Source organism: Chiloscyllium plagiosum, unplaced genomic scaffold, assembly GCF_037043375.1.
Source record: "Chiloscyllium plagiosum isolate Xiang-an unplaced genomic scaffold, Cpla_swu_hap1 HiC_scaffold_19, whole genome shotgun sequence".
Lineage (NCBI taxonomy): Eukaryota > Metazoa > Chordata > Chondrichthyes > Orectolobiformes > Hemiscylliidae > Chiloscyllium > Chiloscyllium plagiosum.
In genome coordinates, this window is record NW_028270157.1 from 26962246 (window position 1) to 26986028 (window position 23783).

Below are 23783 nucleotides of genomic sequence, written 5' to 3' on the forward strand. Positions count from 1 at the left end.
CTCCCCTTCCTGGACCTCTCCATCTTCATCAACATGGATTGACTCAACACTGACATCTTCTACAAACCCACCGACTCCCACAGCTACCTGGACTACACCTCCTTCCACCCTAACTCCTGTAAAAATACTATCTCTTGTTCCCAATTCCTGCGTCTCTGCTGCATGTGCTTCCAGGAGTACCAGTTGCACCACAGAACACACCAGATGGCTTCCTCCTTTAAAGACTGCAATTTCCCCTCCTACGTGGTTGATGAAGGCCTCCAGCGCATCTCATCCACTTCCCGCACCTTCGCCCTCGAAACCCACCCCTCCAACCGCAACAAGGATAGAACCTTCTGTTCTTCATCTTCCACCTCACCAACCTCCATATACATCGCATCATCCTTCGCCATTTCCGCCACCTACAAACAGATCCCACCACCAGAGATATATTTCCCTTCCCATCCCTATCCACTTTCCGTAAATACCGTTCCCTCCGCGACTTCCTCGTCAGGTCCATGCGTCCCCCACCAACCCACCCTCCCCTCCCGGCACCTTACCCTTCCACTGGAGGAATTGTCCACACCTCCCCACTCACCCCCCATTCAAGGCCTCAAAGGAGCCTTCCACATCCATCAAAGTTTCACCCACACTTTCACATATCATTTATGAATCCATTGCTCCTGATGCGGTCTCCTCTACATTGGGGAGACAGGATGGCTACTCACAGAGCGCTTCAGAGAACATCTCTAGAATACCTGCACCAACCAACCCCACTGCCCCATGGGCGAACACTTCAACTCCCCCTCCCACTCTGCCAAGGACATGCAGGTCCTGGGCCTCCTTCATCGCTACTCCCTAACCAACCGATGACTGGAAGAAGAACGCCTCATCTTCTGCCTCAGGACCCTCCAGCCCCTCAGCATCAATGTGGATTTCACCAGTTTCCTCATTTCCCCATCCCCCACCTTACCCCAGTTTCAACCTTCCAACTCAGTACGACCCTCATGACCTGTGCTATCCATCCATCTTCCTTCCCACCTATCCACTCCATCTTTCCCTCTGACCTATCATCATTACCCCAACCTCCATCCACCTATTGAACTTTCAGCTACCTTCCTCTCAGTCCCACCCCCTCCCATTTATCTCTCCACCCCCTAGGCTCCCAACCTCATTCCTGGTGAAGGGCTTTTGCCTGAAAAATCAATTCTCCTACTTCTTGGATGCTGCCTGACCTGTTATGCTTTTCCAGCACCACACTCTCGACTGGTGTCTGCATGGCACACAACAATCAGCTGTAAACTCCAAGTTGTTCAGACTTGACCTGTAGGATTGACCATGGCCTCATTCCTGGACTGGAAGACCCAGATCCCCAGTTTCCATTTGGACTATGCATCTGACTGATCATGGCTAACCCTATGAATTTCAACTGGACCAGCCCATTGACTGTCTGGGTTGTATTCTTTGATTAGATTAGATTCCCTACAGTGTGAAAGCAGGCCCTTCAGCCCAACAAGTCCACACCGATCCTCTGAAGATAAACCCACCCAGACACATTCCCCTACATTCACATCTAACATTATGGGCAATTTGGCATGGCCAATTCACCTAACCTGCACATCTTTGGACTCTGGGAGGAAACAGAGCACCAGGGGGAAACCCACGCAGTCACGGGGAGAATGTGCAAACTCCACACAGACAGTTGCCCAAGGCTGGAATCGAACCTGGGTCCCTGCACTGCTGTGAGGCAGCAGTGCTAACCACCGAGCCACCGTGCCGTCCATGACTGCAATTCACCTTCACACCAGTAATGACTGCTCCCCTTTGACTTTAAATACTGTCTATTTGCTTGAAGTACATGCAATGTGTTTGCCATATAAACAGCTGGTACATGTTCAAGTATAACTTTGACTTAACATAGCATGATACAGCACTGAATCCAGCTCCACGACCATAAGTCACCTATCTCTTCCTCTGTGCTAAAAAGCAATACAAGCTGCAAAGGTTAGGAGCAACCAAGAAAGGGCAAAGTGAGCGAGTGTGGAAGGAATCTCAAATAAAAATATGACATTAATGAAAACACAAAAGAGATTACTAATAAGAAGCCAGCTTTATATTTGAATGCACTGCTTTATACAATAAAGGAAAAGCACAAACGTACTTGGTAAGGCTTGCCATTTGCAACTGCTGAAAGTGTAGAACGAGGTATCTTGCCAGAACGTGTCTTTGGTAATACGGGCACAAAGACCACTTTCCTAAGAGCGGCAACTGGACCAATGGAGTCACGAACAATTTTAACAATCTCTTCAGTGAGATCCTCAAATGTTTCAGTCACACCTGGTACATATGTTTCATGAATTAAAATGCGACGAAGGTTTAATTTTGAAGGCCAAGTACAACACTTTTTAAGATGTAAAATGAATGATCTCACCAGTCCTTAAAACACATAAAGCTAGTGGAACATGCCCCTTGACGGAATCCTCGAGGGCCACAACGGCACAGTCTGTTACAGCTTGATGAGTGATAATAGCCTGCAAGAACAGCAGTGAATAGATCTAGTAAATTGTTCATTTTCCTTTGCAAACTCATGACCAATATTTTCAAATTGATCTTGCATTTCATGTTACAGAATTTAGATTTAAACATAAGGAATTGGTGACAAAGTATTTTGGCTGTTGAATCATCAGGTGCAATGTTACCCAGAGGGAAGAGCAAAGACATTGTAGCAAGACAAGTTTCGTATTCATGTTGAGACAACATAACTAGTGATTCTATCAGAAATAGAGCTGATCATTCCTAGAGGTAGCCAAGATGGTGGATTATCTTTGTGCAGGAAGAACAGTTTTGGGAAAAAAGGAAAGATACAAAATGGAGGTAAAAGCTGTGAAAATAATATTACCTCTTCAACAGAACCAGCTGAAATCCTATGACCTGCCACATTAATTACATCATCCACCCGTGACATTACATACAAATAGCCATTATTATCCATATAGCCAGCATCCATAGTATCATAGTAACCCTGGGTAAAGAGGTAGGAAAAGGATTAAAATTATAGTTACATATTTACTTTAACTATTTCTGTACCTTTCATATTTTATGGTTGCCTGTTCAGTATAACTCACAAATCATTTCCAGTTTCACTGTTTGGTATCATTGCAACTTCCCTGATAAATATCCCAAAATACGAGTGAAGAGGGCATTCAGTAAAACGCATACTTCCACAATTAATTCAATAATATTTGTTTATCTTGAGGCATTTTTTCTGCCTGGTTGATGCGCTGCAACTAAAAAGCTGAAAAACAAAATTAATCAAGAGCTTCCATCTCAGTGAGAAGACTTCAGGCCAATCCACATCCAACAACCTGATCAGAAACTGTTCACATTTTGACAGTTGTGACAATTGCACTACAGCAGCTGAGACAATTCACAAAATTCTAAAGTAGTCAACAACTTGCTAATAAAAAAGTCATGCCAATCTAAAAAAAACATTTCACCCCATGCCTTTCTGTTAATTATTTAAACAATCCAATATTTAGATCTAGATCTGCATTTCTGTCAAAAAATAATCAATTCTTTCCTTGGACCATACCTTAACTGTGGACAGAGTATTGTTCAAATCCAGCTATTTCTTTTTGAAGTATATTGTTTCTGAAAAGACTAACAAATCGGCAAAACATTACTTCCTCCAATCTTTATGGGTCCTTTTAGCAGCTGTACATTGGTCTAGCAAAATAGGTATACATTCTGGAGGGAATGATTCCTGGCTTTAAGAGAATTCCTGATGAAGGGCTTATGCCCAAAACATAGATTCTCCTGATCCTCAGATGCTGCCTGACCTGCTGTGCTTTTCCAGCACCACACTCTTGACTCTGATCTCCAGCATCTGTGGTCCTCACTTTCTCCCCGGTGTCAAAATGTCTCTCCAGATGTCAAAAATAGAAAATATTTCAAATACTGACACAAAAGAGTTTGCTCATCTTACAGACTGTATTAATAGTAAAAGTAAAATGTTTCTGAAGAATCATGCTTACTGGATATTTAGTGAAGTAAAGCTCCTTGAACAGTTTATCATTTCCCCAAAGTGTAGCCAATGTACCTGGAGGTAAAGGTAACCTTAAAGGAAACAATATTGTTAAAATAGGGATAGTATTAAGTGAAGAAAATATGCAGCAACAGTAAACACCCGCATCCGCTGCCAAAAAGTCTGACTTTGGAAATGCATCTAATCACATTTGCAAATTCATGGAATTTGTATTAAACATTCTCAAATATCAGTGAATGATTACTTCCCAGCTATGGCCAACATAAAGTAGATCTACTGCTGCATGCTTCCAATGACAGCTAATGTTGCAGTGATGCCTGTATTAGTTGGAGGCACATTCAAGAAAATTGCAGTGTTTGATTTGTACTGGCAATTAGGCTGCTTGAGAGGTTTGCCATAATAAATATAATTACTAAAAACAGTAGTAAAAAGAGCTTTAAAATGTGATTGGATGAGGAAGCAGTTCTATCCATGCCACTTTAATGCCAGAATTGAAAAATATACCCTAAGATGTAGTTCAAAGGTTAATGAAAAGATTATAAAAGCTAACAAAAATAGATGTTACAATTTAAACTCGAACATGATTTGTTTTAATTCAAGTGTCAATGCCTCCATGAAGACATTGATATATACACACCTTTTAGTGAACCCATTTGGCACGTTCTATTGAAGACATTTTTCCTGTTTCTTTCAAATTAAACTTATTTTATTTCAAAATGTCAAATTAGTCAGATACAACCAAGTATCACTTGGTTAGTGAGGAAGTTGCTAGTTAGAGAATTTTATGAAAGAAATGAATTTTATGAATTATTGGAGAATGTCACAGAATAGTTTCCTTATAGCTATCAAAATATACATGGAGCTCATGCAGCTTCTTACCACTAGAATTCAGTCTATTGGTTAGCTGCCTCTAACATACCAGCACAAGCTTCCTCAAAGCCTTCTCCTAACCTTACTCTAAACTTGCAAATTTTTATATATTTTCATTCATGCCCTCATCAAGTTATCCCATTGATGTGACCCCTTTTTCCTCAAGCCTATTCCCATTGAAGAGTTGTCTATCCAACATTCCCTCCTGACTGCCACATTACCTGATATTGTTGATGTTTCTCCTTCCTGAAGGATTATCCTTCACCTTTGCCAATATTCTTCAAAAAATCAAATTTTTGACCACTCCATCCAGACAAATTACTTTCCTGTGTCCAATGTCTTCAAAAGAGCTGACACCTCCTAAATTCCTGCACATCTTTCTCAGAAGCTGTCTAAATCCCGCATATCAGGCTTGCCTTCCCACTCAATGATCTGTCTCCCAAGGATGTACCCTTGGTCCTGAGCTATTTCCCATTTGCAGATCGTTCTGCTGCAACACACATTTCATTAATGCAAATTCGCTGTAACACAATTGACAAAATGGGGACAATGTTTCGAAAACCCACAAACTTTTAAAACGTGTGTTGGCTGTAACACAATTACATCACCAACAATTTAAGCATTGTTTTTAAAATGCATTTTTTCTATAATGCCCACTTGCACAAGAACACAACCATTGCATTATAGAAGAACTATCTATACGTGATGTCTCTCAGTGATATTATGCAAGAGCAGAGTCATCTTCCACAGGTATACTGGTGACACTGAACTCTATCTTTTGCCCACTTCTCCTGATCTCTCCCTTCATTTCTCTAAATGTTCAGACTGTTTGTCTGACATCCAGTTCAGAATGAGCATACCATTTTCCAACTAACTACTTGGAAATCAGAAGCCATTGTCTTCAGTACAGAATGCAAACACCACTCCCTAACCACTAATTCCAGCCCTTTTCCTGGCAACTGTTGGATGCTGAATCAGACTGTTTACGATCTTGTTGTAACATTTAACCTCAGGTGAATTTCTCACCACACATCCATACCATCACTAAAACTGCCTATTTCCATCTCTATATTATCACTTAACTCCATATCTGCTTCAGTTTGTGCTGCTGAAACCCTCAGTCATACCTATGATAACTCCTGACTTACCTATTTTAAGATATTTCTCGCCAGTCCTCCAATTCAACCCTGTGCAAACTTGAACTCACCCAAATGTCTGCTACCTGTACACATTTACAATATTCCAATTACCCATCAGCCTTGATATCATTATTCTACATTGACTCTGCACAACATAATTTAAAAATTCTCATTTTTGCTTTTGAATCCCTCTATGGAATCATTCCTTCCCAATCTTTGTAATCTCCTCAGCACTGAAACCCACTGAGATATCACTGTTTCTCCAAATCTAGCCTCTTGAGCATCCCAAAGTTAATCAATCGAAAAGGCCCTAAACGCGAGAATTCCCTTGCTAAAGCTCACCATCTTTCTTTCTCTCAATTCTCATTAATACACTTCATAAAGACTCTCTCTTTGGACAAGCTTTTGAGCATCTATCCAAATATCTTGTTATGTGGCTCGGTGTGATGTTCCGTTGGATAATGCTCTGAAGTACCTTGGAACAGTTCACTATGTTAAAGGTACTATATAAATAATTTGTAGCTGTGGTTTCCACTTGCTACATTGGAGGCTTTTCTGTAGGAAGCATAAGGAAGAATGGTTGTCCTATTTGGACCTCTGCCCTCTGTGAATTAAACTTAGGAGGAAGTGGCTCAATAACAACATTGTTTTCACATCAAATCAATAGTAGAGCATAAGGATAACATTTCCATATTTTTTCCCCCAAAACAACAGTTCGGCATTTTGTCAATACAAAAATTATCACAAATACTCAATAATGCGAGACAAAATCTGAAAACATGATGCAGAAATTATGGGATAGTGTTCTAGAGCATGCATTATATGACAAAGCCTTTTTTAAAATATAAAGTTAGTTTCTTAGGAGCATTTATTTCAGTCTGCCTTCTCCTTCAAAAAATATCAGACATGGAGAGTGGTCTTAATTCAAGACATAATCACATTCCCTTGGGAAATAAACATAGTCCCACTATTCCTGGTTTTATTGCTGACTATGTGAATATTGGTAAATTGGTACAAGGAGGACACGGAATTATGAATAGGAGGCTGGAGAGATACAAAAGTGCTGTTAATATTGCTCTCATTTCAGGAATACTGCAATGTAAACAAATTTCAGTTTTAAGTTAAATTGAAAAACTTCTGCTCCCAGTTTTCCATGGTAAAAAAATGGATATAGTTATTTATTCCAGCAAACAATGCAACTGTGCCTTGAACATTGATTTACATTGCTTATATTCCTTTAATAACTTGAAACAAACCTGAGGCTTATGAGTTTATGGTGGTGGTGGTGACCTTATTTATCATGTGAACAAGATTATGGAGGCCAGCTTTAAATAGACTAAGAAAATCCACTCCTATATCCAATGGTCGCTTTCATTAGACAATTCCCAGCAATGCTTGCCTGTGCATGAACACATAAGAACAAGGAGCAGAAGTAGGCAATACAGCCCCTCGAGCCTGCTCCACCAAGTGATACAATCATGGCTGATGTCATCTTGGCTTCAACTCCATTTTCCTGACCACTCTCTCTTCAACTCATTAATAATCAAGAATCTGTCTATCTTGTTAAATGTCCTGGCAGCTACTGTACTCTGGGTAGTGAATTCCACAGATTTCACAACTCTTTGAGAGAAGTAATTTCTCATCTCAACATGTCTGTGTAGGTAACAGTGATCATAATTGCTACAGTAATCAAGACAGTGCCATTAAATATGTGAACAAAATGCAAAAATGAAAATATTGAAGTGTTTCTTTAAGGTTCCAACTCTCTGAAGCCTAAAAAGTGAAATTCAATCACTTTTGCTTTTAGCAATTACATTTCTACACAGCACTAGCCAAACTCTCCTCACTTCAAATGTGCAAACTATGTGCAATGCACAACTTCCATGAGAAAAATTTGAATATTGCACAGTTATGCCACTGGCCTTACCGTTGATTTCAAAATTTATAGCTTTTATGTGGGGACCACTTCAACCTGGTTTAGAAAGACATGGGGAAGAATGTGCATTCCATGGAACAAACAGGCAGCCAACTAAATGTTGATTTTCACACAATTACCTGGCCCCTTCACTTGTCATTGTTCACAATCAACATAACTGAAAACATACCCTCCAGTTATATTGCAGCTATATTGTAATATTATTTTAATGACTAGACCGTTTGAATACCAACTATTAAAGATTACATATGGTACTTCTCAAAACAACTACCACGTGTCCACAGATTATGTCCACACAATAACTGTGACATATCAACTTCAATTGCTTTTCCTGGAGATACAAAAATTGCAAAATATTCATTTAATCTTTTTCATTTATTAGCTTTCTATCATTTTAGAATATATGTCACAACTTAGAAGTTCAATCAATCAATTATACTTTGCAAACTTCTCTTGTTTACTCAATATAATTTAATTTGAATGTCCTGGTAATTCATTTATAAATTACCTAATCATTAAAATTTTAACAGGACTATTTAATGAGCTTCAAATTTGAATTCAGCCAAGAATTACTTCTAACCATCAGGTTTCATTCAACCAAGAGTAAATACCAAGAAGCTCTTGTGAAAATGATGACAATGGGAATCAAGGTGGAGATATTTTCTTTGTTGAAACTTTATTGCTGGAACAGCACAGCAGGTCAGGCAGCATCCAGGGAACAGGAGATTCAACGTTTCGGGCACAGGCCCTTCTTCAGGAATGAGCAGAGAGTGTTCAGCAGGAGAAGATAAAAGGTAGGGAGGAGGGACTTGGAGGAGGGGAGTTGGAAATGTGATAGGTGGAACTCTTCCACCTATCACATTTCCAACTCCCCTCCTCCAAGTCCCTCCTCCCTACCTTTTATCTTCTCCTGCTGAACACTCTCTGCTCATTCCTGAAGAAGGGCCTGTGCCCGAAACGTTGAATCTCCTGTTCCCTGGATGCTGCCTGACCTGCTGTGCTGTTCCAGCAATAAAGTTTCAACTTTGATCTCCAGCATCTGCAGACCTCACTTTCTCCTCGGAGATATTTTCTTATCAACCTGTTCAAAGATCCTATTACAGTATTGGGCATATAAGACTGAAACCCAGGACTCCTGGCCAAGAGTTAGGGTACTACCAGTATATCACAAAGACTTTCCATTCACTAGTCACACTTAACACAATGGAAGGTAACTGACTGCTTACCATTTAGATCAACGTCAGTGAAATAGAAACCAAAACAATTTTCTTTGTAGCTAGAGTTTATTAACAACTCAGTCTGACACCCCAGTCTCACATGACCCTTATTATATCTTACATAGTCAATTAATCTAGTAACTCCATTATTAGATTTTCCTCTTGCCTTTAAAGAAAACCTTCGAAGATGCAGAAACAATCCTTAAATAAAATAATGAAAAGATTTTTTATACTTAAGTTACTTTTATTCTCAGTTCAAAATTATACAAGCAACCACCCATGTTCCCCGATCTTTGAAGTAACAAAAATAACATGTTTAATTACAAAATGATCCCAATTTTTCTGTTATAACTCCACATATCATGGGTCTCCTTCTCCAAGGAATCCTTGGAAAAAAGCACCTCTTTTGTGAAACCATCTGACAACTGGTTATTTGCATCGACTGACTTTATTTGGAAAATGTCTTTACAATATTTCCTTTATGCCAGCAAGGTCAATCCTCAATCTTTTCTCAGCAACATTTTTGCTGAATGCTCATTACCCCAAAAAGGGTGATTATCCACTAAACATTCTATAGGTAAATGTTTTGCTTTTGCTTCTTGTTTAAGATTTACTTTAGATATTGGATAAATACACCCCGACATCTAGAGCTTCTACTCATACTAATGTTTCAGCTGCTAGAGTACTTGTAACTAGCTTTATTTTCATAGCTTCTCAGATGAATAGCCAACATTTGTTATTCTTCCCAATAAGAATATGATAAAGCCTGCTGAATTTGAAGAGTCATCATAAGATTGGTGTACAAAGAATTACTAATAAAACAAGGACTATCTTCACATTTTCTGGGTCACCCAAGGCTGGACACTCGAGATTTTTTTAATTAAAATCAATTTTTCTCTCTTTAATTTTTTTATTCATTCTCAAGACTTCCTCAACTATAGTGTGTCACATCATAGTATGTAAGACTGTTGACGTCAAGTCACAGCTTCATGTCTAAGTCAATATTTAAAAGCCCCGAAGCCCGACTTATAAATTCTCTTTCTATTTTATCTATCACAACACTCAAAATTCTATAGAACCAACCACAGGACATCATTAGCATGCATCATAATGATGCCTGCCAGCTTCTGTATGTGATACTATTACTGTGTCTGCTCTAAACTGAATACAATCTATTTTCAGCAAGTTGGACCTAACTGAGAAATACAAAACCTTCACTGCAATATTCAACTTATAAACACGTTTGTTCTATATCACCTGTTTTTTTTGGTTGCCATTTTGTAAAATTACTATTTTTCTATAACTACCTATTACCTTTCTCAGATTCTTCCTTTTCTGCCTGTTTTGCAATATATCATGTTTCTAGATTGAAGGTTATTTCTAATGTCTCTGTACAATGCTGTGAGGTTCAGCAGATTTCCTCTGAAGCTAACTGTAGTCCTTTCCCAAGCCACGGATTGATTGCTCATTACCAGAGAAATTTTCAGATTTCTTTCTTCGGCCTTCAACAATTTGCAGTGAGTTCTTTGCATGGATTGCTCAAGCCATGTCAAATGTTCATCTACAATTTGGTTGGGCCACTAGGATTATATGAAGCATCTAACCTATTGCTAAGTGATTTGTTTTTTGAATTTTAAGGTAACTGCAGTGCTCATTACCACAATGCTCATATTTTCACACATATTTTTAAATTCATTTTTGGTAAGATGCTTCCCATTGTCAATTGGGAATTTGGCCAGTGTTCTCATCCAGTCCTTATCCATTTTTCTATTACTGTGTCCACTCTTTATTCTTTATACAATGCTATTACGTAGCAACTAAGTTGCTATGTCTACAAAGTGCAAGATAAAAATCTTATTTTTTTCCTTTAACCCATACCTTCAAGTATATTGCTACAACTCCAGAGATATTATTAATGGAAGAGTCATGATAGGCTGAGATGATGTCCTCCTTAATTTGTTCTTACATAAATCACATTTATTGTCGATCTCTTCTGTAAATTTACTCACTGTCCCTTACTCTGGCATCTTTTGAGTAGGATTTAACCTGTGAGAAGATGGATGGGCAAACTGCTAATGTAATATTAAGATAATTTGCTTTTTTTTTTCCCTTAAATCTGTATGTCCTGATGCCAATAACACCTGCTTAATATTTTTTATGATTTAAATAAGGTTAGGTCCTGATAAAGGAATACAATTATCTCTGTATTACATAAACTGCATAGCCACTGCCTCCCAATAACAATTATCTTCTTGTGTTCCATATCCAGTTTCGTTTTAGCCTTTTTCATAGATGACCTGGTGAACAGTAGGAGTATTTCCCTTAACACTGTATCTGAGCTGTTAAACTGGCTTACCGCATCTATTTTAAAGGGAGGTACCATTCTTTTTAGCATATGGTCATCCACAAACCTGAAGCAGGTGGAACTCTCAAATTTCTTAAACTTTCTTTGGTCCTTATTATTTTAAAAAGTCTGGATAATGTTTTAACCAATTCACTCCATACACTCATACATCCACTGTCCAACACAGTTCAATTGAACTGTATGCTCAACAGCAGCAATATGTACCATCTCCATGAATGCATTGCAGAAATTCACCAATGTTTATTAGTACCAAGTATCTTTGAAACCCATAACCATGCCATCTAGAATGACAAGGGTAACAGACATATGGGAACACAACTAATTGCAAGGTCCCCTGTAAGTTGCTGACTTGGAAATATTTCACCATTTCTTCAGTGTCACTGGGTCAAAATACTGGGACACCCTCCCTAATGGCATTGTTCATGTACCTACACCAAATGGGCTGCAGCAGTTCAAAAATGCAGCTCATCACCACCTTAAGGGCAATTAAGAATGAGCAACAAACACTCGCCCAGTCAGCAATGACTACATCCCATGAATGGATGCAAAAAAACTTGGCTATTCTAGGAAGCAAGAGTACTAAGGCTGAACCTTTCTTTTGTATTAGTGAAGACATAAACATGTCCACCTATCCACTTCATTGGTCCATGGATCATGAAGTTTAGCTTCACAAAGATCAGTGGAAAGCTATATCCTGACAATCCGCATTTGGTTTCAGTCTTTCTTCTCCAAAGGAACACCAAATACAATCCTAAGTCTGAAACAAACTCTTAGTTTCCAATCTTCATCTCTGCCAATGTCAACTCAGTTCTAAGTTGAAACTTTATTGCTGGAACAGCACAGCAGGTCAGGCAGCATCCAGGGAACAGGAGATTCGACGTTTCGGGCACAGGCCCTTCTTCAGGAATGAGCAGAGAGTGTTCAGCAGGAGAAGATAAAAGGTAGGGAGGAGGGACTTGGAGGAGGGGAGTTGGAAATGTGATAGGTGGAAAGAGGTCAAGGTGAGGGTGATAGGTCGGAGTAGGATGGAGGCGGAGAGGTCAAGAAGAAGACTGCAGGTCAGGAAGGCGGTGCCGGGCTGGAGGGATCCGGCTGAGACAAGGTGGGGGGAGGGGGGATGAAGAAACTGGTGAAGTCCAAGTTCATCCCCTGCGGTTGGGGGGTTCCCAGTCGGAAGATAAGACGCTCCTCCTCCGACCGTCGGGTTGTTGTGGTTTGGCGGTGGATGAGTCCAATGACCTGCATATCCTCGGTGGAGTGGGAGGGGGAGTTGAAATGCTGTGCCACAGGTTGGTTGGGTTGGTTCGTCCGGGTGGCCCAGAGGTGCTCTCTGAATCGCTCCGCAAGTAGGCGGCCTGTCTCCCCAATATAGAGGAGGCCACACCGGCTGCAGCGGATGCAGTAGATGATGTGGGTGGAGGTGCAGGTGAATCTGTGGCGGATATGGAAGTTTCCCTTGGGGCCTTGGAGAGAAGTGAGGGGGGAGGTGTGGGCGCAGGTGTTGCACCTCCTGCGGTTGCAAGGGAAGGTGCCGGGAGTGGAGGTTGGGTCGGTGGGGGGTGTGGATCTGACAAGGGAGTCGCGGAGGGAGTGGTCTCTACGGAAAGCTGATAGGGGAGGGGAGGGAAATATATCCTTGGTGCTGGGGTCTGTTTGGAGGTGGCGGAAGTGACGGCGGATGATGCGCTGTACATGGAGATTGGTGGGGTGGTAGGTGAGGACCAGTGGGGTTCTGTCCTGGTGGCGGTTGGAGGGGCGGGGCTCAAGGGCGGAGGAGCGGGAAGTGGAGGAGATGCGGTGGAGGGCACCGTCGACCACGTCGGGGGGAAATTGCGGTCCTTGAAGAAGGAGGCCATCTGTGTTGTACGTATTTTGAACTGGTCCTCCTGGGAGCAGATGCGGCGGAGACGAAGGAATTGGGAGAATGGGATGGCGTTTTTACAGGGGGCAGGATGGGAGGAGGTGTAGTCCAGGTAGCTGTGGGAGTCGGTTGGTTTGTAGTAGATGTCCGTGTTGATTCGGTCGCCTGAGATAGAAACAGAAAGGTCTAGGAAGGGGAGGGAGGAGTCCGAGACTGTCCAGGTGAATTTGAGGTCGGGGTGGAAGGTGTTAGTGTAGTGGATGAACTGTTCAACCTCCTCGTGGGAGCACGAGGTAGCGCCGATACAGTCATCAATGTAGCGAAGGAAAAGATGGGGGGTGGGGCCAGTGTAGTTGCGGAAGATGGATTGTTCCACATACCCTACGAAGAGGCAGGCATAGCTGGGGCCCATGCGGGTGCCCATGGCTACTCCTTTTGTTTGGAGAAAGTGGGAGGATTGGAAAGAAAAGTTGTTCAGGGTGAGGACCAGTTCGGTCAGTCGAAGGAGGGTGTCGGTGGAAGGGTACTGGGTGGTACGGCGGGAAAGGAAGAAGCGGAGTGCTTTGAGTCCTTCGTGATGGGGGATGGAGGTGTACAGGGACTGGATGTCCATGGTGAAGATGAGGCGTTGGGGACCGGGGAAGCAGAAATCCTGGAGGAGGTGGAGGGCGTGGGTGGTGTCACGAACGTAGGTGGGGAGTTCTTGGACTAATGGGGACAGGACCGTGTCGAGGTATGCCGAGATGAGTTCGGTTGGGCAGGAGCAGGCTGAGACGATGGGTCGTCCGGGGCAGTCAGGTTTGTGGATTTTGGGCAGGAGGTAGAAACGGGCGGTGCGGGGTTGTGGGACTATGAGGTTGGAGGCGGTGGATGGGAGGTCCCCTGAGGTGATGAGGTTATGGACGGTCTGGGAGATGATGGTTTGGTGGTGGGGGGTGGGGTCATGGTCAAGGGGACGGTAGGAGGAGGTATCTGCGAGCTGGCGTTTGGCCTCAGCGGTGTAAAGGTCAGTGCGCCAAACTACTACTGCGCCTCCCTTGTCAGCTGGTTTGATGGTGAGGTTGGGGTTGGAACGGAGGGAGTGGAGGGCTGCGCGTTCCGAGGGTGAGAGGTTGGAGTGGGTGGGAGGGGTGGAAGCCAACCTATAAAAGAGAACCAAGACATCTACCTTTGTGAATGGAGTTTATTAATTGTCCACAGAAAGCATCTTAACGACTCAAGTCTTACAGCTTCTTCAACTCAACAGTCTCTCTTTTATATTGACCAGTAAATTAACCAATTAACCCCAATCAACTGCTAAACTACTTGTTAGAAGAACAATTGCTGCAAGTAAATCATTTCAGCCCAGGGCCTTGCTACAACAGATCCTCAGGTCAGAATTCTGAGTCCAATTATTTTCAGGTTTTGAACAAGGACCTGCCCAGCAACAAAACATCATGAAAATATTTGGTGATGAACAGTATTCTGTTTCATTCACAATTCTTCAGATAGTGAAGATTTGGAGGAACCAGTGTTGTACTGGGGTGGACAAAGTTAAAAATCACACAACATCAGGTTATAGTCCAACAAGTTTATTTGGAAGCACTAGCCTTCAAACTGCTGCTTCTTCATCAGGTGATTGTCATCAGATCGTGAAGTGTTTCATGTATTTGTGCAGCAAGACCTTGCCTGGATATGCAACGTTGTGGTCCAGGCAATAGCCACCTATAACACAAGGGGACTTAAACCATCTCCTCTCGATACATAATGGATTATCATCACAAAATACTCCCACAGTTAAAATCCATTGGTCAAAACCTCAGCTGGGCTAAATATACTAAAGCAGGCGAGAAGCTGAACATTCTTAATTGAGTGGCTCACCTCCAAATTCCCCCAATCCTCTCTAGCTACAAGGCAGAAATCAAGAATGCAACTGAATACATTGGCTGAGCATAGCTGTGACAACACACAATAATTCACCATATCATCCTCAACAAAGCAGTATGTTTGATTGGTACCCTGCTACTTTGATGTCTATTTTGTCTACAAAGTCTATTTTTTACAATGACTTATAGCAGCTCACTAAGGCTTCCTCGACAGCACCTTCTGAACCCACAAGTTTTATCATCTTGAAAGACTGCTGCAATAGCTGCCAAGATATACCTCCAAATTTGACATCAAATTAGATATCATCTTGATTTAGCTATATATTGCTGTTCTTTACATAGTGATGCATTAAAACCCTGGAAATTTCGATGAAAGACAATGTAGAAACACTTTCACCACATTGACAGTTAGGATTCAAAAAGGTCACCACCACCTTCTCATGAGCATTGAAGGATGGGCAATAAATGCTAGTCAGAGATGTTCACATCTTGAGAATTAAAAAATTCATAGAAAGCTGAATAGTCTGACTAGGAGAATTATGTATTATTCCTGAAAATGGCATGATCTCTTATGGATTGGATTTTAAAAGTTTGGTTAAAATGTGCGAATAGATTTGCATATTTTACACAACAAAAGAAAGGTAAAATTAGTTGAATTAAATAAAATAATAATTTCAGGGTTGCATTTCAGAATAACTACTGTTGATGAGTAACACTCACTTCACTACAATATTTCCCAGACTGTTGGGGTTCATTTCCTTCAGGTTCTTGTCCAGAATCATAACTGCAAAATGATAGAATAAAAAGCAGATTCAAATTTGTATTCTAGACAAATTCATACTCCATTCACTTAGTTTTTAATGCAATAGATGCCTGCTATCATGGCCATAAAATTGTTCTATTCATCATGTTATGAACATTACTAAAACTCATTAACTTGAACAATTAAAACAACTCAATTTACAGGTTCCATTGATAGGAATCCAATGAACTGATCATTAATGCTAATCCAAACATGATATTCTAAAATGAGTAAGCCATGAACCTAGATTATAGACCAGTTGGTAGAGTACCATTTCATTCATGACATTTTTAGAGTCATACAGCATGGAAATAGACCACTCGATCCTACTTGTCCATGCCAACCCTGTTTCCCAAACTAAACTAGTCCGACTTGTCTGCGCTTGGCCCATATTCTCTAAAACTTTTTCTATTCATGTACCAATCCAAATAGCTTTTAAATGTTCTAAGTGTACCTGCATCTAACACTTTCGCTGGCAGTTCACTGAACTTATGAACCATCCTCTGTGTGAAAAAGTTGCCCCTCAAGTCCCTTTTAAATCTTTCTCCTCTCACCTTAAAAATATGCCCTCTAGTTTTGAACTCCCTATCCTAGGGAAAAGACCTCTACTATTCACCTTATCTATAGCCCTAATGATTTTATAAACATCTAGAAGGTCACCACTCAACCTTCCAGGCACCAGTGAATAAGTCCCAATCTATCCAGCCTCTCCCTAAAACTCAAACCTTCCATGATGTGGAGATGCCTGGTGTTGGACTAGGGTAGACAAAGTTAAAAATCGCACAACACCAGGTTATAGTCCAACAGATTTATTTGGAAGCACTAGCTTTTGGAGCGCTGCTCCTTCATCAGGTAGCTGTGGAGCAGTATCATAAGACACAGAATTTATAGCAAAAGAATAGAGTGTCGTGCATGCAACTGATGTGTTATATTTGACAAATCTAGATTGCTGTTAAGCCTTTCATTTTTTTATAATGGGTTGCCATTCATTAATATGTAAATCCCAGAACTTGCTTCAAATCATTCTTGAGATATCTTAAGGTTTTACAGAAAAGTGACATCTCACCTCAGACAATGCATTAAAATTGTGAGGTTAGAGCCTGTCTGTATCCCAATCTTGAGTCAGATTAGTTCTATCTGCCTGCAGATTGTGTGCTTTTTAAACAAAATAGATGTATCTGCTATTACAATTCTGAAAATGCAAATTCACCGCATAGACGTATGTGCATGTGTGCATGTGAGGGAGAGGGCAAGGGGGAGAGAGAGAGTGCGTGTGTGTGTGTGCGCGCGCGTCTGAGAGACAGCATGTGCATGAGTGGCTGCAGGCAAGGATGCCCTGAAGTATGGTACATTGACAAGACTAAGCAGTCGCTATGATAACAGATGAATGGACACCACGCAACAAGCACCAGCCAGGAATGTTCCCTCCCAGTCAGGGAACACTTCAACAGTCAGGGACATTTGGGTGACCATCCTCCAAGGTGGATTTCGGGATACGCAACAACGTAGAGTGGCCAAGCAGAGGCTGATAGCCAAATTCAGCACCCATGAGGTTGGCCTCAACCAGGACTTTGGATTCATATCACACTACAGGTAACCAACCCCACTACGCTATACAGTCTCTCACACACACTCACACGAATACACACACACTCTTACCTACTCTCACACTCATGCAGACCCTCTCTCATACACACACACATACATCTCGAGAGGCGCGCACACACAAACACCCACTTTCACACTTACACACTCACATTCTCTCCCCCACACACACACTCTGTCTCGCTCTCCCTCATATGCACGCGCACACACATAAGTTTATGGGGTGAATTTGCATTTGCACAATTGTATTTGCAGATACATTCTATTTTGTTCAAATAGTCTGCAGGCGGTCAATCCATATGACATTTTATAAATTCCTACTTTGGAAACAGAACCAGCCTGACGCAAGATTAGGACACAGACAGACTCTAACCTCACACCTTTAATGCATTGTCTGAGTTTTTTTTTTAAAATAAAACCTTAAGTTATCTCAAGAATGTGATTTGAAAGAAGTTCTGGGATTTACATATTAATGAACAAAGACCTGCAACCCATTCTAAAAGATGAAAGGCTTAACAGTAATCGAGGTTTGTCCAACATATCGGATCAGTTGCATGCTTGACACTGTGATCTTTTGCTTTAAATTCTATGTCTTATGGTGCTGCTCCACAGCTACCTGGTGAAGAAGTAATGCTCTGAAAGCTAGTCCTTCCAAATAAATCTGTTGGACTATAAACTGGTGCTCCGAAAGCTTGTACTTCCAAACAAATTGTTGGACCATAACCTGGTGTTGTGTGATTTTTACCTTTGTCAATCCCAGTCCAACACCGGCACCTCCACATAATGAAAATAGTCATTCTTATCAGAATAAAGTACGCAAGTATTGAGTTTTTTAAAAATATATTTTTCATTTTGTATATGTTTTTAAATAAATTGAAATCATGAGTAACTTAATTGAATTACAGCTGCTCCTTAAGTAAATAAATGCAGTGTTTTTAATCTTGTAAAATCTAAGTAACACTTTTCAGAGAATACATCGTTGTTTACATACTATTTATGAAATAGTTGTCTATCAGAGTAATTTTAACAGCAATCAACCAAAATAGTTACAAGAAATATCAAGCTGTATTTCTAATTTTATGCTAAGGACCTGTAGGGTGCAAATTATGTCCCAGGAAGCTGACTGGATTAATATTGAACTCCTTTAGCATCAATCTCAGGGAGTTTAAAATATTTACCATATATAACACACTGCAGATTGCTTTACATAAAATCGGTGGATATTGAACGCTTATTGGATATATTCTAATTGTTGGTCCTAACAGATGCAATACCACTTGTCGCCACATTGCTGTGCTCTTTGAAAGTGAAACAACAAACTGCAAAATATATTACATGATTTTTGTAACCAAAGGAATGATACAATTTCAGCTGTAGTTAATCCTCAATATTTGTTTTTAATCATGTAAATGACCTATTAGAAATGTTAAATTGCTTGAAATTCTCCATCAAATAGCTTAAGCACACGCATTCTAGTGTACTGAACACTTAAGCAATATTAAATATTTTAATTTTAAGAATCGGTGCATATCATTCTGCCTCTCAGAAATAACTGAATCGCAAGGCATGATGTTTAACTCTCAACTTTTTATATATTATAAAAAGAGACAATGAATTGTTATAGGGCTCTATTCATCTAAATACAGCTAAATATATAAATTGCTGACTAATTCAGGGCAATGAAGTATAGATGACTGATATAATTAAATAATGTAGCAAAACAAAAAAAAAATCCATGCAAAAGAGGCTAATTTCCCAACTTCAACTTTAGCATGTGTATCACATGGGTCTTGAATCCAGGTAGTGGTGTGTATTAGCTACCTTTGTGAGCCAACTGTCTTGGACGTGAATGAACAGTATACAGCATAGCTGTTTACAACATTATCAACATATTTCTAGAACTCTGGAGATTCAGTTTATTATTTCCACATATGTTGCTGTCATTGACTCCAAGTATAGAAACTTTGTACCTTCTACCCAGTAAAATGATCTGGGCCTTCTCTAATTTCGGACAATTAAACCAGCCAGGCTTGCCACGCAGACTTCAGGACAGGTCACATGACCCTCTCCCTTCGATTCTGAAGACGGTCACTGGACCCGAAACATTAATTCTGCTTTCTCTCCACAAATGCTGCCAGACCTGCACAGCTTTTCCAGAATTTCTGTTTTAGTCCATTCATTTGATAACAAGAATGGGAAGGCAGGTTATTATCTGAATGGCGACTAATTGGGAAAGTGGGAGGTACAATGAGACCTAGGAGTCCCCATATACCAATTGCTAAAAGTAAGCATACAGGTGCAGCACGTAGAGACAAATGGCATATTGGTCTTCATAGTGAAAGAATTTGAGTACAGAAATAGTGATGTCTTGCTGCAATTGGACAGGGCCTTAGTGACCAGATATGGAGTATTGTGTGCAGTTTGGATTCTTTATCTGAGAATGTTCTGACCACGGAGGGAATGCTACAAATGATTCCTGGCATGGCAGAACTGACATATGAAGAAAGACTGGGTTGATTAGGTCTATATTTACTGGAATCATAGAATCCCTACAGTGCAGCTTGAGACTTTTCAGCCCATTGTGTTTGCACCAACTTTCCAAAGAGCATCTCACCCAGACCCAGTATATCACCCTTACCTTGGAACCCTTCATTTTCCATAGCTAACCCATGAGTTTGAATAACCTTGGAAACTACAGGGCTATACATCTTGGGCTGTGGGAGGAATCCAGAGCACCTGCAGGAAACCCAGGTAGGGAGGATGAGTAAATCTCATCTTGACAGTCACCCAAGACTGGAATCAAATGCAGATCCCTGGTGCTGTGAGGCAAAAGTGCTAACCACTGAGCCACCAAGCCACCCAGAGTTTAGAGGAACGAGAGGGATCTCACAGAAACCTACAACATCCTAACAGAACTAGACAGGTAAACACAGGAAGAATGTTCCCAATGACTCAGGATTTGAGGACTATGGGGTCACAGTTTAAGGATATGGGGTAGGCGATTTAGGATTCAGCTGAGGAGAAATGTCTTCACCCAGAAGTGAAAAGCCAATGGAATTCTCTGCCACAGAAAGTGGTTGATGCTAATATAGACAACAAAAGCAGGAGTAGGCCATTCCACTTCTTGAGCCTTCCCTGCCATTCAATATGATCATGGCTGATCGTTCAAATCAGTATCTATCCTGTTCCCAGTTTGATCCCTTTGCCCTGAAGAACTTTCTTGGAAACATCTTACTTGTATTGATAACTTAATAAATTGATCAATCTTGTCGAAACACACTTTTAAGCATGCATTCATGCCTAATTAACCCAGTGTCTTAACGATTAAAGTTAAATCACATTTTGGAATCAGACATGTCCGCTGTAGAACGTGGACCTTGTAGTGTGCTGCTTTCTCAGATTTGCCCAAAGGCTACAGGAGCAGAAATTATCCCACAAAGCCAGCCCCCTCCTTAGTGCCCAATTGTGCGGCCCAGTTATGACAATGTGAGTTTGAGGGACAGAGTGCGAAACAGCACGTGTGCATGAGTTCTTCTGTACATGTGCATTAGTGCATACATGACTGCATGCACATGAGATGGGGCGCACAAGTGTAAGCGTGAGAATGCATGTGTGAGAGTGCATTTGGGTGCGGAAATGTCTGTGTTGTGCATGGCCTGTATAAGAGCATGAGCTTACATTTGCACATGCATTGAGATTGTGCACATGCAAGTTTTTATGCATGCGTACATGAGTATGCACACAAACATGAACGGAAAGGCATAAGAGAATGCTTGCACACCATTGTGTACATGAGAGGATGTATAAACCTGTGTGCATGCTTGTTTGAGATAGCACATACACTCAAAAGAATGTAGATTATTTGCACATTTATTGGACATGAAAATGCACGTTATAATGAGTGTTTGTGAGTGACGACAGCATGTGCATGAGTGTGCTCACAAGTCGTGCGTGTGTCTATAAGTGCGTGCGCGCTTGACTGTGAGAGTGAGAATTCAGTTAAGAATGAGTTCATGTGAGAAGCTAGTTCACGTGAGAAGCTAGTTCACGTGACAGTACATGGTGATTGTCTGTGGGTACGACAATGTGCAAGGGCTTCAAGCACTTTTGCGATATATTCCACTTCTATTTTTTGGGATTTTGTCAGATTCCAGGGTGTTGAGATTCAGACCATAAATAACTTTTCAATCAAATTATTTACATGGGTTTCATCTATGAATATATAACACACAACTATCATGTCCTTTATGCATTTAATACAAGGTAGTTAGTAAATGAATCTTACCTGCGTTTTGAAGGAAAGCAAATTGCTTGCAAGATTGCTGTGATATTTGAATATAATAACCTTTTGAAAGCTAGTTTTATATCAGCTGTCAACAATTTTCAAAAATAAACAATTGAGTATATGTAAAAAACTACATAACTCAAGCATTTAAGAAATAAGTAGAAGGAAGACGAGATATCAATTACTCCACCATTATATCCAGGCACAGGTTTTCCAGCTTGTCCTATTGGGGGATTTAGACTGTTTCCCAGTCCCACACATGATGCACTTATAGGAGATCCTGTTTCTTTTAGAACAGAAAAAAAAAACTTCACAATTATATAATTAAGACAACGGTTTTAATTCACAAGATTTTTTAAGTTAGCTGTCTTAAATGTGTTTGAGATAGTATTTTTTTTTTAAGAACAGTATATTTTGAAGCCGACCAGAGAGCAGGCTGTCCTCGACCTGGTATCGTGTAAAGAGATAGGATTCATTAAATTGGTGAAGGTATGGTGAAGACTCCCAAAATTTTTGTGCTCCTACAATTCTTATGCATCTCCAAGTTTAGTCACTCCAACACATGCAGCTGTAGCTTCAGCAAGACTCAAGGTCTGAAATTTCATCCTTAAACTTTCTAAGTTTCTCTATTTGGCTTTGCATATTTTTAAAAATCTTCAAAAAACTTGTCTTTTTTGCCATGCTTTCAGTCATCAGTGGTGAAATTTGATGCTGAGCCACAAAAGAAAGTATTTGTTTGATAATTCTTTGATGGAACACCTTAAGGCATTTTATTATGATGAAGGCACTATATATCCTGACATAGTTGTAAGGCTAATACAGAGCTAGCATGATAGGTAAGGATTAAGGTTCATCAAGCACATTTCTGCTACACCAACTTTTCAATAATGGACTCTACTTTGGTTTGTGTATCTCGTGCAGACTACTGAGATAGAGTGAGGTAAGGTAGGGAGAGGTTTGGAAATAAGAATGAGAATTTTTAAACTAAGGCTTTGTTAACTCTGTGTCCACGTAGGTCACATGAATATACAGATGGTAGGTGAACAGATCTTGTGATAGGTTAAAATAGGCAACAGAGCTTTGGGTGACCTCAAATCTTGGACATGGCACAAAATGTTCCTCTTTTGAATGAGGTCAGAGGTGGGGAAAGCAGTTATAAAATTAGGGATTGCCTTTTAGGACAGAAATGAGTATTTGTTTTTCTCTCAGGGAACTGTGTATCTTTGGAACTCCAGTGGAAGCAGTCTTACTGAATATTTCTAAGATAGAGGTGGATTGATTCCTTTCCCAAACAAGGTTAGTGTGGGTAGATATAGAAGTCAAAACGCAAATAGATCGGCCATGATCTTACTGAATGGCAGACTAAGTTTGTCTAAATGGTCTACTTCTGCTCTGACTTTGTATGTTCATATGTTCAGATGCTTTTGGCATTAAACAATTCATTCTGCACCCTAAAGTTAACACTGACTTATTGGTATCTACCATTCTTACCTGTTTGCCACCAGTGGTCTAGAACAGGAACTCTGAAAACTTGTTTGGCCCATTCTAAAGTGCTTGCATCACAATGCTCCCCAGCAACAAACAAAGTCCTGAACCTGGAGCAGAACAGTGTTAATAGTATGGTGCAGAGCCATTGACTATTTTTATAAGCTTCATCCTGGTCTACATCTGCCTCTCTGTTCCCAGACTCTTAAAAACCATATCCCATAAAGTTCAGGATCAACAATTCTTTTCAACTTTCTAGTTTCAATATGAAGTTCAACAACTTTAGATTGTAATCATCACACCCATTTTCTTGGACAGTAGATATCAAT

General features: G+C 40.5%; 1 protein-coding gene across 2 annotated transcripts in view; it reads right to left on the reverse strand.

Moving 5' to 3' along the window:
* The window catches only part of acss3 (acyl-CoA synthetase short chain family member 3), a 64436-nt gene that overhangs the window by 4413 nt on the left and 36240 nt on the right, over window positions 1-23783 (reverse strand). Inside the window, exons 9-15 of one of the 2 annotated variants that reach the window (XM_043709674.2) lie at window positions 23461-23564; window positions 22160-22255; window positions 15998-16061; window positions 4014-4095; window positions 2879-3001; window positions 2411-2510; window positions 2141-2316 (exon numbers count right to left, since the gene is read on the reverse strand). In XM_043709674.2, coding sequence (XP_043565609.1) covers window positions 2141-2316; window positions 2411-2510; window positions 2879-3001; window positions 4014-4095; window positions 15998-16061; window positions 22160-22255; window positions 23461-23564 — 745 coding nt within the window. The remainder of the gene's footprint in view (window positions 1-2140; window positions 2317-2410; window positions 2511-2878; window positions 3002-4013; window positions 4096-15997; window positions 16062-22159; window positions 22256-23460; window positions 23565-23783) is intronic. The other variant, XM_043709675.2, reaches the window with a different exon arrangement.